The following is a 14903-nucleotide window of genomic DNA, read 5'->3' as shown; positions in this document are numbered from 1 at the left end:
CCTCCTTTCCCTTTAATAGGTAGGGCTATTCAACTTGCAGAAGGACGGAGGGGGGGAGGGGGGAGGGATGATTTTCCGCCTCCGGCAGTCTACCGTCTTAAAGGCGTTTCGTACTTCCCTTTAAGGCGGCAGTGCCGCCCCCACTTAGTCTCTTCCAAGATGGCGGACCTACTGGGCTCTATCCTGAGCTCGATGGAGAAGCCGCCCAGCGTCGGTGACCAGGAGACCCGCCGCAAAGCCCGAGGTAAGGAACCCCACAAAACGCATCCTGCCCCTGGCTTACAGGAACCCGCTCCCTGCCCCCCGGCCCGGCGCTGCCTTAACTCTGAAGACCCCCCGTTGGGCCCATCGGCGCCCCCTTGAATTCTCCATTGGGCGCCAGCCCTGCCAGTCAGCGGAAGGAGGACGGCAATTGGCCCCGCGCTTGTCTCTAGGCCCGGCTCCCTTTCCTTATCCTTCCCCTGCACCGTCCTTGATCCCCATTCGTGGAAACACCCGCTCGTCTCCCTGGCCGTTCGCAAACGGCGAGCTTCGATTGGTTAGCCGCGAACCGGGTCACACCCATCCCCTGTGTCCCGGCCCCGAGCTCCAATTGGTGGATGGACCCATTCTTCCGCTCTTTGCCCTCGGTCGGTCAGTCAATCAGACCAGCTTTAATTGAGCGCTCCCTGTGTTGTCCTTACTGTGCTAGACTCTGGGAGTACAAGGACCCAGAAAGAAACAAACGCCACGTTCTGGTAGCTTCCATCCTGACGCGGAGGCTCTTTGGGGATATAGGGGTAAGGCGCCCGCTTCCGAAGAAGGCTGCATCCCTAACTGCCGCCGGAAGTGTGCCCCCCGGGCCGAGGCCACCGAGCCCTTCGCTGCACTTGCCTCCTCTGTCATACCACCCGCCTCGCTGCCTCTTTTTGAGGATCGAATGAGACCACCCAATTAAACCTGGGCACGCTACAGGCTAGCTGTTCATGGCAGAGGAGGTGCCGACGTGCGTAGGGAGAGCCCCCTGCCATAGAAATCATAGATTCGCCTCGATTTGGCAGGAGCACGCTGTTAGAGAGGGAATGGCTTTAGCACTGGAGAGGGTCAGGAAGTAGGAAGTCAGGTAGGGAGTGGTAGCTGATCTCCTGAAGGAAGAAAGGTGAGGAGGCAGGGCACTTCAGGCATGGGTGTCTGCTAGTGCAAATGCAGAGACTGCAGAGATTACACCGTCCTAGAAGAGCAGAGAGAAGGCCAGTCTGGCCGGATGAGAGAGCACATTATCTTCCCAAACCCTCCCCTCTTCCAAGCGTTCTTATTACTGCCCAGGGGCACCGTCATCCTCCCGGTGTCTCAGGCTGTCATTCTCAATCCTCACTGTCTCTGTTCCTCCCTCCTCCCTGTCCAGTCTGTTGCCCAAGGCCTTCTTTACCTTTGCAACATCTCAAATATGCCCCCTTCTCTCCTGCCAACACTCTAGTGCAGGCCCTCATCTCCTCACCCTTGTAACGATTGCAATAACCTGCTGGTGGGTCAGCTTGCTACAAGTCTGTCCTAGTGCCAGCGCATTCTCCATTCAGCCTCCAAAGTGATTTTCCCCTGAAGTGTTCATCCAACTATGTCATCTTCTGACTCTACAAACTCTAGTGGTTCCCTGTTACCTCTTTTATCAAATACAAAATCCTGTCTAAGGATCAAAGAAAGCCCTTTATAACCAACCTTGCCCTTTCAATCTTCTCATACCTTACATCCCACCATGTACTTTTCAGCACACTCCACTTCTCAGTTCTGAGCATTTTCTCTTTCACTGTCTCCCATCCCTGGGGCAGATTTTCTTCCTCCTCTCTGGCTAGAAGCTTCCCAGACTTTCTTTAATTCCCAACTAAAATCCCATCTTATACAGGAAGTTTTTCCCAACCCCTCTTAATTCTAGTGTCTTCCCTTTCTTATTTCCTATTTATCTATACATAGCTTGTTTTTTGTACGTTTTTTTGCTTGTCTCCCTCATTAGATTGTCAATTCCTTGAGGAAAGGGACTGTCTGTCTCTTTTTTGTATCCCCAACACTTAGAACAGAACACAATAGCATCCTAATAAATTCTTATTGACTATCTAGAAGAATAGAAATAGTATACAATGAATCTGGAAAGAAAGGTTGGGGCTACGGCTTTAAAAGCTAAACAGAACATATTTTATCCTAAGGAGCCACTGGTGCTTGAGGAGAGTGAGATGATCAAATGTGGGGTTAAGGAAAATCACTGTGGCAGAGGCGAGGAATCTAATTTAGAGGCTGTTGAGGCAGTAGCTATGTGAATAGAAAAGTTTTGGATTCAAAAGAAGTTGTGGAGATAGAAATGGCCATTGGGAAATGGACTGGATATGTTGTGTTAGGCAAAGTAAGGTGTCAAGGATGAAAATATGAGAAATACTGTAAGATTGGTTCCTCTCCAGAAATAGAGAAGTTGGGAAGGATTAGTTTGCGGGTGGGGAAAGATGATGAGTTGTGTTTTGAACATGTTAAGTTTGAAATTTCTCTAGGAGGTAGGCAAAATTGGTCACGTGGGACAGAAGCTCAGGGTAGAGATGGGCTGGATATATAGATTTATGAAACATCTGCAGAAAGGTGATAATTAAACCCATGGGAATTGGAGGTCACTAAGAGAGGGCACTCACAGGTTGGAAGTGATCACAGGAATGTAAATTTTAGAAATGGAAGGGACCTTAGAGGACCCAGAGCCTAACCCCTTCATTTTACAGCTAAGGAAAGGTTGAGTGACTTGTAGTAAATAGTCTGGGGTGACATTTGAACCCAGGGCCCCCGACCACAAGTCAGGTGCCCTGTGACACCCGACACTGCAAGTGTGCCCCTGGGCACACGTCCTTGACGACAAAAGATCAAGACGATGAAGAATGAGAAAGTGTCATTAAATGTGTGCATTGAGAGCAGTATTAAATTGAGTGATGAGGTCAAATGCCTGACATAAAAAGGTTGAGTGAGGGCAAAGAAAGCAGAGGCGATGGATGAACGGATGGAGGTTTTTCTGAGTTTGGTTGAGAATGAGAGGAAACAGATGAAGGCCACGGGGAGGGAATCAGCATCCCGGAAGAGGTGGACGATCAGAAGGCCTGGAGGATCGACCGATTGAGAGGGACCTGCCGGAGAAGACGGGAGGAGGGTATTGGATCTTGGATCGGGATCGGGCCGGGGAAGGGCCGCCCGCCGACAGTGGGAGGAGCCTTCGAGGGGTCTGGAGCCAAGACCGGGAGAGAAGAGGTGGCTCCCGGGCCTTGGTTAAAGTAAGGGCTGGCTCTCGGCCGGCGAGGGTGAGGAAATGGGGAGGGGCGTGCGGGCAGCCCGAAGACGGGGAAGGTTAGGGTTTTGTGGCTGCTTACGCGAGGAACCTTCGGGGCCCACTCTTCTTCCTTTCCTTTTTAGGACCTGCCTGTCCAGGAACGGAGCAATGCTATTGGCTCCCTCCTGCGGTCCGTCCTTTTGAATTGAGCTCTGCCTTCCCCGCCCTCTGCCCCCGTGGCTCCCATTGGCCCAAGTCCCCGCTCGGCCGCCTCTCAGTGATTAGCTTGCCTTTTTTTTTAGTCGGCTCTTCCTTTCCACGGTGCTCGGTGCGCCCTGGCCTCGGCTGGGCCTTCTGAACTTTTTGGCAGGAAGTGGTCGCTGAGCGTTTCTTACCTGTTACACCCATGCGAGAGGCTCTCTTTTTTCCTGCAGCCTGCGGTCGGTTATCTAGTGCTTATTGAATATAACGTGGAGTAGAAGGAGCCCCAGCCGGACCGTGCTGCACGGGACACTCAGTAACTCCCCCTGGCTGCTTCCCTGAGCCGGGCGCTTCTCTTACAAGCCCCCTTTCTCTCCGCTACGGCCTCCCACAACAGAGAAAATAGAAGCTCTTCATGCACACTCAGACACCTACATCTGGCCCCTGTCTCCTCTCTGCGGCTCCAGTCTTGGAAGAAGAGGTCACCCTTACCTTTGCCAAGGCCGACTCTAATATTTGTCTGTCCCTTAACCTATACCTCTAGTTTTCTTTTTTTTTTTAGGTTTTTTAATTTTTTTGTTTTTAGTTTACAACACTCGGTTCTACATAATTTTGAGTTCCAGATTTTCTTCCCTCCCTCCTCCGCTCCCTCCCCAAGACGGCATGGAATCCCATATAACTTCGCATCGAATTAATTTACACACTAGTCGAGTTATGGAGAAGAATTATAACCAATGGAATGAATCGTGAGAGAGAAAAAACAGGACCAAAAAAAAAAACCCAATCCAAAAACAAAAGAGAGAAAAAGAAAAAAAGGGGGGGGGGGAGACAAAAGGCTGGAAATGTGCCTCAATCTGCATTCATACTTTATAGTTCTTTCTCTGGATGTAGATAGCATTCTCCATCGTGAGTCCTTTGGGGTTGTGCCTGCAACTTGTGTTACTGAGAAGAGCGAAGTCTGTCAGGGTTAGTCCTCACAGAATCCATATATCTGTGGTTGTGTATAATGTTCTCCTGGCTCTGCTCCGCTCACTCTGCATTATGTTGTGTAGGTTTTTCCAGGTTGTTCTGAAGTCTGTATCATGCCCATTTCTTATAGCACAATAGTATTCCATTACCTTCATATACCACAGCTTGTTCAGCCATTCCCCAATTGATGGCCATCCCTTTGATTTCCAATTCTTAGCTACCACAAAAAGAGCTGCTATAAATATTTTTTGTACATATGGGTCCTTTTCCCACTTGTGTAATCTCTTTGGTATACAACCCTAGAAGTGGTATTGCTGGGTCAAAGGGTATGAACATTTTTATAGCCCTTTGGGCATAGTTCCAAATTGCTCTCCAAAATGGCTGGATCAGCTCACAACTCCACCAGCAATGCAACAATGTTACAATTTTCCCACACCCTCTCCAGCATTTATCATTTTCTTGTTTTGTTATTTTAGCCAATCTGACAGGAGAGATGTGGTATCTGAGAGTTGTTTTGATTTGCATTTCTCTAATCGGTGATTTCAAGCATTTTTTCATATGCCTATAGATATCTTTAATTTCTTCATCTGAAAACTGCCTGTTCGTGTCCTTTGACCATTTCTCAATTGGGAATGACTTGTATTCCTATATATTTGGCTCAGTTCCATGTATATTTTAGAAATGAGGCTTTTATCAGTGACACTAGTTGTAAAGATTTTCTCCCAATTTTCTACTTCCCTCCTACTCTTTGTTGCATTGGCTTTTTTTGTACAAAAACATTTCAATTTAACATAACCAAAATTATCCATTTTGCATTTTGTAATGCTCTCTATCTCTTGTTGGGTCATGAATTCTTTCTTTTCCATAAATCTGATGAGTAAACTATTCCTTGCTCTCCCAAATTGCTTGTAGTATCAGCCGTTATTCCTAGATCGTGAACCCATTTTGACTTTATTTTGGTATATGGTGTAAGATTTTGGTCTATGCCCAGTTTCTGCCGTACCATTTTCCAATTTTCCCAGCAGTTTTTGTGAAATAGTGAATTCTTAGCCCAGAAGCTGGCCTCTTTGGGTTTATCAAAGAGTAGGTTGCTATAGTCGTTGACTTCTCCCTCTTGTGTTCCTATCCTATTCCACTGATCCACAACTGTTTCTTAGCCAGTACCAGGTAGTTTTGATGACATACCTCTGGTTTTCTGCAGGAGCTTGCCCCATCAATTCCTTTTCTGCTGCCAACAAACAAATGTGCAAACCCTTTGAAGTCTTTCTTGAAGAAATCCTCCTCTTGACCCTGCCTTCCACTCAGGCTATTTCATTCTGCCTTTAGACTCCATAACTCAACTAAACTTTTCTGTGGATAACAACTCTGTCTCTGTTCTTGACTTACCTTTGGCTTGTGACGGTTGATTACACTGATACTCATGATTGCCTTGGCCTCTGTGATTCTGGTCACCCTTGGTTTTCCTCTGATCTGTTTGCTCCCTATTTCCTACATGTAGGTGTCCCTCAAGGTTCTGTCAGGGACTTTTTTTTCCTCTGCTCTCCTCTTTGGTGATTTGATCTACTGCTGTGTTTTCAGTTATCACCTCTATGCCTGTGACTCCCTGATCTATGTATCCGGTCCTAAGCTGCATCTCTAGCTGCCTCCTGGACATTTTACCTGGCTGTCCAACTGCCCTTTTAAAGTCAGCACATCCCAAGTTGAATTGATTTGTCTTTCCTAAACCCTCTCCCAAACTTCCCTTTTCAGTTAAGAGAAACACGGTCTTCCCAGTCACCTAGGGTTGAAACCTCATAATAACTATCTTTGACTCTTCCTTCTGTTTCAGGTCCCACATCCAAACATCGGCCACCTCCACAAGCTCTCTTGCATCCATCCTGGTGACTCTGTTCTCTCTGTTACTGCCCTAGTTTAGACTCTCATCATCTCTCATCTGAGGTTTTGTAACAGCCCCCGGATTCAACGGGCACCACCACCTAGTCACCCAGATTCATAACCTTGGCTTTATTCTTCTTTTTCCCTCTTCCTCAACCCCCTCGTCCAGGTTTTGTTGACTCTACTTTCATAACATACCTGATGTCCATCCTCTTTATCTCCACTTCTTATCTGGACTATTAAAATAGCCTCCTAATTGGGCTCTTGGCATCCACTCTCTTTCAGATCCATCTTCCATACCACTACTAAAATCATTTCCCCAATCAGTTCTAACCATGCCACTCATTTTCCAGAACTTCCTCTTGTCTCTAGGATAAAATACAAATTTCTTTAACTAGGCATTAGAAGCTCTTCTCTGTCTTGCACAGTGCCTGGCACATACTGGACACTTAGTAAATACTTGTTAATTCCATCCACGCTGACGCAATTACTATTCCCTAAGCTTGACAGCTGTTTGCTTTCCTTCCTTCCTCCCTCCACCTCCTAACTCCCACTGTCCACCCCCTACCCCCAAAGTCTGGAACAAGGAGTTCCTGCCTCCTCATCTTCATCTTTTGGAATCCTTCGCTTCCTTCTAGGCTCACTCTTTGTTCCACCTCCTGCAGGAACCCTTTCTCCCTAACGTATTACGTTCTCTACCTCCTCAAATAATTAAGTATATCCATATCTGTATTTTATTTCCCTAGTAAAATATAAGCTCCTCGAGGGCAGGGACTGTTGTCCGCGCCATGATTGTTGTTGTTCAGTCATGTCTGACCCTTCATCACCCCCATTGGAGTGGTTTATTTCCTTCTCCAGCTCATTTTGCAGATAAGGAAACTTGAGGCAAACAAGGTTAAATGACATGCTCAGGGTCACACAGCTAGTAAGTGTCTGATGCTGAATTTGAACTCAGGTTTTCCTGACTCCAGGCCCAGCATTCTACCCACTTTGCTGCCTACAAATAGGATTGGATTAATTTCCTTGATCCTATTCTTTCTCTCCGATCCACCCTTCATTTCTTCAGCTTTAATTTCAAGGAATTGTAATTTCGGTGGTGTGGGTACATCCTTTGCATGGTTGCCAAAATAATCTTCCTAAGTCATATGTCTAACTCTGTTTCTTCTTCACTCATTAAAGTCCTCGAGGGGCATTCTACTGCACGTAGGATAAAATACAAACTCCTCTGCCTGAGAGTTCAGGCCTTCCACAGTCTGGTTCCAGTACTCCTTTCCATCCTTATTTTATATTATTCCCTTTTACGCACTGCATGGTCCATCCAAACTTGACTACCAGATAGTACCTGAATTTGATGTGCCCCCTTCTACCTCTGTTTGAGATACAAAGTTGTCCTGATCTGTATTTTCACAATTCCTGTGCTGTAACATCATGACCTGAACCCACAAGAAAGTCAAAGAAGTCCGTCATGAGGCCATATGAAACTGCTGTTATGCCACTTACAACATTGTTCCTATAGAACTAACTATTCCGTATAATAATAAAGTTTTCCCAAAGTAGTGTTTTCCTGGAGCTGATTAATTCAGGCAGCTGAAAATATGGGACCACAGAGCTGGAAGACACCTTATGCAGACCAACCTACTCATTTTATAGAAAAGGAAGTAGAGGCTTGGAGAGGGGAGGAAAATTGCAACTTTCAAGTTGGATGACCTAAAGGCATCTCAAACTCAACATGTCCAAAAAAGAACTCATTATCTTTCCTCCAAAATCACCCCTCTTCTAAACTCTGCTTCTGTCAAAGGCACCAGTATATAACCTTGGTGTTATGCTCAATTCCTCATTTTCTGTCATGTAACATTTGCCAAATCTTGGCAGTTTCTAGCTTTATGACATCTCTGGATTCCAAATCCTTCTTTCTATTCCCAGAGCTACCATCTTAGTCAGGCTTTCATTGTATCCTGCTCCCAACCCCAACGACTCCCTGTTGCTTTTAAATTAAATATGAGGTCCTCTGTTTAGCTTTTAAAGCTGTTCACCACGTGGCCCCAGTCTATCTTTCCAGCCTCATTGTATATTCTTCCTCTTCCTATACTGTGTGATCCACCCAAAATGGTCTTCTCCAGTGTCCATGCTATTTCACTGACTTATCCCTTATTCTAGAATGTGCCCCTTCCCCACCCTCTGCCCTCCACTGCCACCTCATAAAACAATTCTTATCCTTTAAGATGAAGCTAAAGTGCCATTTTCTATGTGAAATCTTTTCCAATTTCCCATTTCTTCAATAATAATAATACTCTGCCTTCCTAACTACATGCTGTCTCTCACAATAGAATATAGGAGGGATTGTTTCATTCCGTGTATTTGCATTTAAGCCTAGCACATCTTAATAAATGCTTGTTGATTGTTTGTCCAAGATTAGACATCTGGTTAGTGGCAAAGCCAGGACTCTAGGTCTCCTGACTTCTGAATTCGGATTCCTTCTACTACTTTCTGGAGTGAAAGTTGAAGCTGTAGACTGAAAAATGCAGAGATGAACACTGAGCCATGTGGAACACACATCAAGGATGCTAGAGAAGAAAGAGTGGGTAGCAAAGGAACCTAGAATCTAAGAATTCTTTCCTTTGTCCTGTTTATCCCAAAAGAACCACGATAACCCTTTTAGACATCTGTACTCAGGGCTCTTCTCGAAGAAGGTGGATAAGATGCCAAGCCAACTCCTTATGGATCGAAGGGGACAGCTGCTTCCAGCAGACTTATTCAAATACAGGCTGCTTCTGAAGTCCGGACACATAGGCAGTTGACAATAATGTGGAGTTATTGCATCAAGTTCACGTGAATCTTGCAACCTTTGCATCACAAATGATGGAGATCATATTGAAGATGTTATTTGTTAATATTCCAATTAAATAAAATGTTGAAAATTTCATTCATTTTATTTCTTGCAAATGTGCATTTTTGCCTATGCATCCAGACTTTAGGAACACCCTGCAGAGCACAGGAACTATGCATAATAATAATAGTAATAGCATTTATATAGCCCTTTGAGGCATGCGAAGCATTTTGCAAATATTACCTCATTTCATCCTTACAACAGCCCTGAGAGGCGAGCGCTCTTACTATCCCAACAAACGGAGGTTAATCGACTTGCCTAGGTAGCTGGTCTTCCAGATTGCAAGTCCTGTGCTTAGACTTCTCTTCTTTCTATCACAGGTTCATAACACAGTACCTTATTTGTAATAAAGTTCAACTATGTTTTCCATCTTGCACTTATGCGATGTCATTCTTCTACCCAACAGGGAACACTGACCCTGGCATTCAGAACCCCAGATTTTCCTTACTCTAAACTTCAACCAAATTGGACTCTCATTGTGCCCCATGTATATTTTATACTGTCTTCGTCTTTTCTCAAGCTGTTTCCTATACCCAGAATACTCATTTCTTCACACATACACATACTTCCTCCTATTGAATTCCTACCCAACCAGTTCAAATGTCACCTCCTCCATGGAGCTTTTCCTAATCCTTACAGTTCATGTGATTGCGGATTTAGAATTGTAAGGACCCTGAAAGGTTATCTTGTCCAACCCTGTCATTTTACAGTTGAGAAAACAGGGGCCCAGAAAGGCTAAGTGATTTACCCACAGTTGGTCATGACGCACCCAAGAGCTCACACGGCGTTTTTGTTTTTACTTCTCTGATGTACTCAGCATGTGATATTGGGTATTATAGGTACTTGTTATATCATATAACAATGACAATAATGATGGTGAAGAGGACCAGAGAGCTGGCCTAGGACCCAGGACCTGGTCATTCCCGTCCTGGCTGTGTGACTCTGGGCAGGGCCTGCCCCAGGAAACTCTCTTAAGACTTCAAATTGCCAGAGAAAGATTTATGGAATCTGAATGCAGATTGAGGCAAACTGCTCTTTTTTTTTTCTTTTTTGGTTTTGTTTCTTCTTTCTCAAGGTTCATTTCATTGGTTATAATTCTTCTTTTCAACTTGACTATTGTGAAAATAAGTTTAATGTGAAGGTATCTGTAGAACCTATATTGGATTGCATGCCATCTTGGGGGGAAGGGGGGAGGAGAGGGAGAGGGAGAAAATTTGGAACTCAAAAACTTATGGAACTGAGTGTTGGAAACTGAAAATTAAAAATAAATTTAAAAAAGAACTTAGCACAGTGTCTGGCACATAGCAAATGCTTAATAAATGTTTACTTCCATGCTCAAAAAAAAAAGCCTTTAAATTGCACTGCAGGTGCCAATCCCAGCTTTGGTAAATGAAGTTTCCTCCAGGGGAAGAAATATAAGGAAATTCTTATATACCCGTGGAATCACAGATCCAGTCTGAAAAGTAATAGTAATAATAAAAGCTCTTTATATACAAGCAACTTTGAGAATTAATAAGTAAGAAAACTGAAGCACCTTAGTATCATGGGATCATAGCCTTAGAGTTGGCAGGGACCTTGGATACTATTTATTTCAGTTGAAGCTCTTCGTTTTGCAGTTGAAGAAATTGAGGCCTAGAGACATGAAGTGACTTGCTTGAGATGCAGTGATGTTTCATTGCACAGAGATAGAATTTGAACTCAGATCTTGCTCTTGCCTTCTCAGCGTATTTCATATTAGGCTTCTTCACCCACTATATACAGCCAGACTAGACTCTTAGCTGTTCCCTGAATTTACCATTCTGTCTCCTGCATGTGTATTTGCATAAGCTGCCAAATGGACCCTTTCCTTATCTTGACCTCCTAGAATCTTTATTTCCTTCAAGGCATAACTGAGTTGCCATCCCCTCCAGACATCAGTCCCTTTTCCCTCCTAAATTAGCTTTCATTTGCTTAGTTCTATATATGTTGAATCCTCCCTAGTAGAATGTAGGGTACTGAAGATCAGGGAATGTTTTATTTTTAGCTTTGCCTTCCTCACATGTATCTTACCTTGCACACAGTAGGTACTTAATAAATATTTGTTGAATTGAATATCCCCGGTGGTGGATGAACATGAATCAGAGTTTTGTCAGATGGATAGCCTTTCCCTAAAACAGAGATTCTTAACCTTTTTTGGTGTCATGGACCCCTTTGACAGTCTTCAGCCTATGGACTCTTCAGAATAATGTCTGTCACCTACATTTTTCATAATTGAAGGAAATGCTACATTTCAGGTAGAGGTTAGTGAAAACAAAAATGTCATTCTCATCCTCCCACCCCAATCCAACTGTCAAAATCTATCCATGACGGCTACCTAACCCCTGCCCTAAAACGTAGAATCAGAGAGTCTTAGCGCTGAAATTCCCAGAACACTGGAAAAGACAGCAGAGGCCATAGAGTCAATCCCTTACTTGAACAAGAATCTCTAAAATATAACAAATAGTTACTCAATGTTTGCTTGAACACCCCTGTGAGGGGGAGCCCACCACCTCCCAGGACATATCACACACACACACACACACAGACACACACAATATCAAAAGTGAATGTTGCAAAATTACAAAGGACAATCATAGCACCAAAAGTAGAAAGGAAAAGATACCTCCTCCATATTCCCACCCCTTTCTAGGGAACTGAGCAAGAAGAGGGAGCATTGCATTTATTATCAGATTTTTAAACCATATTTGTTGCTTTCATTGATTTTTTCCCCCTCTTCTTGGTCTTTTTCCTTATTATATGGGATGACCAGGAGGGGATTGGGAGGGGAATGCAGGGGAGGGAACTTAGTTGGTTTAAAGAGAAAAAAGTCAGTGAAAATTTATTTAAGATTACTGTTGCTTTTATAGTGCAGGTCAAGCACCCTCCATCTACATGAAGCCTTTCCCTCCAAATCATCTTGTATCTATTTTGAATATACCTACATATGTACATGTCATCTGTCCCTATAGAATATAAGTTCCTTACAGACAGCGATTGTTTTACTTTCATCTTTGAATCCCTAGCACCTAACAGAGTTCCTGGCACGTGGTAGGTGGTTGGTAAAAACTTGTTCATTTATTGAATGCTCAAGTGTACTTTTCTCACTTCTAGAACAGGCTGCTTGCCTGAAGAAACTGCAGGAGCAGGAGAAGCGTCAGAAAGTGGAATTTCGAAAGCGGGTATGTGTGGCAAAAGGGATAGAAAGTAAATTTTGGGAGAAACTCCTTAAGTTACAGAATTGGGAGGCTGGGTTAATTTTCTAGGAGAGGAGGAACCTTGAAGAACTTTGGGTATGGAGAGAGGCAGTAGACCTGAAAGTGTAGCTGTTTCCTTCTGAGTGCAGTGGCGGGGAGTGGAGAGGAACACCCCCATCTTATGGCTTCTCTCTTTCAACTTCTTCCCAAGATGGAGAAAGAGGTGTCAGATTTCATCCAGGACAGTGGTCAGACCAAGAGAAAGTTCCAGCCCATGAACAAGATTGAGAGGAGTATATTGTGAGTGAAGGGGCTGAGAAGTGGGGCAGGACACATGGGGAGGCAGTCATGGTGAGAGGATTAGGTTTGGAGTCAGAATGCCTGGTTCGAGTCCCTTGTCAGTTTTGACTATGGGCAAGTCCCTTTAATTTTCATACCTTCAGTTTCTTCATTTGTAAAATGGTTAGAGTTATGAGCATCAAATGAGAAGTGTGTGAGATGGATGGTAAACATTAAAACTCTCCACAAATGAAAGATTCTTATTGTAATTATTATTAGAGATTAGGGCAAGGGTGGGAAGAAATAACAGGGGGGATAGAGAATCCTTTAGGAAGGGGTCACAGCCTGCCCCCCCCCCCCCCCGGGCCTTCTGCTATTCTCACTCTTCCATGCAGACTCACTGTCCTCTATTCTTCAACACAGACATGATGTTGTGGAAGTGGCTGGCCTAACATCTTTCTCCTTTGGGGAGGATGACGAATGTCGATACGTCATGATCTTCAAGAAGGTGAGAAAGACATCTTTCTTTTCTCTCCTGACTCTCCAGTCTACCAGTTCTTTTTTTTCCCAAGGGGGTCAGGGGACAGGCCCGTTTGGATCAAGGTGGAACCTGTGGGACCCTGATTATGTCATTCCCTTCACTCCTAAGGAGTTTGCACCCTCTGATGAAGAGCTTGACTCATACCGCCGTGGGGAGGAGTGGGATCCCCAGCAGGCAGAGGAGAAACGGAGACTTAAGGTAAAATAAGCGCCTCTGCCAGTTGTAGGCTCCCTCCAGCTCCTGAATCTGGTAGCCAACCCCAAACTTCACTTCCTCCCACTCTCCTCTTTAGGAGTTAGCCCAGTGGCAAGAGGAAGAAGCTGCCCAGCAGGGCCCTGCTGTTGTGAGCCCTGTGAGTGACTACAAGGACAAATACAGTCACCTCATTGGGAAAGGGGCAGCCAAGGATGCCGCCCACATGCTACAGGCCAACAAGACCTATGGCTGTGGTAAGAGTATGGGGAGCAGTGGTGGACAGGGGTGGAGGGGCTGAAGTGAGGGAGAAACAAGAGGGAAAGGAAGGAGATTTGGATGCAAGGGAGAACTAGGGGTTTGGATGTCTTGGTCTTTAAGGGCAATGGTGGCAGGATGGAAAACTGAGTACCATGAGAATTCTTAGTCCCTTCACATCCCTCCTTTGCTCCTACTCCTAGTTCCAGTAGCCAATAAGAGGGACACACGCTCCATTGAGGAGGCCATGAATGAGATCCGTGCCAAGAAACGCCTTCGCCAGAGTGGAGAGGAAGGGACTCCCAGCTCCTAGGTTCTTTGTTTTTCTATCCCCTCCCCTTATGACCGCCCTGTGGCTTTGAAAAGGGGGAATGGGGCCATGGGTGAAGTTTCAGGCACTACAATACCACCTTGTCTTGACTTCTGATGACCATACCAGGGGCTGACCTCTGACCTCCCAATGGAACCATTGGGATGGAGAGATTGGTATGGAGGCTGTCCTGTGGTGATCTGGTCTGAGTGGTTTTAGATTTTTTAAATGTTGGTTATATGGGGTAGTTGAGTGAATCTCCTTCCAATTTCCCTCAAAAGATGTGTGACAGAATGTAAGAGTGAATATTTAATCTATATTATCCTCCCTTTTCCTGGGAGTGTTTCTCTTCCCTCAAGGCTAAGGTAACTTTATGCTCAATAAACACCGTTTGAGCCCATGTGCTAGTTTGTGCATGGGGCAAACCAGATATCTGAATCCTTCCTGGGAGTGACTTGAGTATGAAGAAAGGCATGGACCCTGGGGCAAGGAGGTTGCTTTTGGGGGAGGGTCAGAACCTGGAATTAGAATTTTTAGAGCCAAAAAAATCCCTTGCATTCACATATTTAACAGAGAGAAAATTGAGCCCCAGAGAGTGAAAATTTGACTTGCCCATGGTCACATGGGGAGTTAGTGGCAAGAGCTGGGCCTAGAACCTTCAGGCCTCTTTTGCTGCTGTACCTCTCAAAGTCAGTTTGTTTTGTTTTTGTCAGATCTGGTCCAAATTTTCTTCCCCTCACAGCCACTGCCTCCATTCCACCCTAACTGGGATGCTTCGCTTCTTTGACCTTTTCCAACAACTTTTGCTCTCAGTCTTGTCTCTCTCCTCCCATCCCCCCGCCATGATGTTTTTATATTATGTCTGCTTCCTACAGGCCAGCCCCAGTGGTCATTTACTACTAGTAGTAGCG

General features: G+C 45.0%; 1 protein-coding gene across 1 annotated transcript; it reads left to right on the top strand.

Annotated features, from left to right (window-relative positions):
• Positions 1 to 48: 48 nt before the first annotated feature.
• SPAG7 (sperm associated antigen 7) lies at positions 49 to 14430 on the top strand. The gene is made up of 7 exons (XM_036766425.1): positions 49 to 244; positions 12330 to 12397; positions 12624 to 12712; positions 13115 to 13199; positions 13341 to 13430; positions 13525 to 13681; positions 13886 to 14430. The coding sequence occupies exons 1-7, from the start codon at positions 160 to 162 to the stop codon at positions 13993 to 13995; spliced, it is 684 nt and encodes a 227-aa protein (XP_036622320.1). The 5' UTR covers positions 49 to 159; the 3' UTR covers positions 13996 to 14430.
• Positions 14431 to 14903: the final 473 nt, after the last annotated feature.

The sequence above is a fragment of the Trichosurus vulpecula genome, chromosome 7 (assembly GCF_011100635.1).
Source record: "Trichosurus vulpecula isolate mTriVul1 chromosome 7, mTriVul1.pri, whole genome shotgun sequence".
Classification (NCBI taxonomy): Eukaryota; Metazoa; Chordata; class Mammalia; order Diprotodontia; family Phalangeridae; genus Trichosurus; species Trichosurus vulpecula.
The sequence above is the reverse complement of the archived record's forward strand: the minus strand, read 5'-3'. Positions and strand labels throughout refer to the sequence as shown.

What these genes read in the sequence shown, in the direction of transcription:
- SPAG7 (XM_036766425.1), top strand. Translation starts at nt 160, where the DNA reads ATGGCGGACCTACTGGGCTCTATCCTGAGCTCGATGGAGAAGCCGCCC. An exon ending in AAGATTGAGAGGAGTATATT is followed by an intron (nt 12,713 to 13,114) that starts GTGAGTGAAGGG and finishes TCTTCAACACAG; the next exon opens with ACATGATGTTGTGGAAGTGG. An exon ending in ACGTCATGATCTTCAAGAAG is followed by an intron (nt 13,200 to 13,340) that starts GTGAGAAAGACA and finishes TTCACTCCTAAG; the next exon opens with GAGTTTGCACCCTCTGATGA.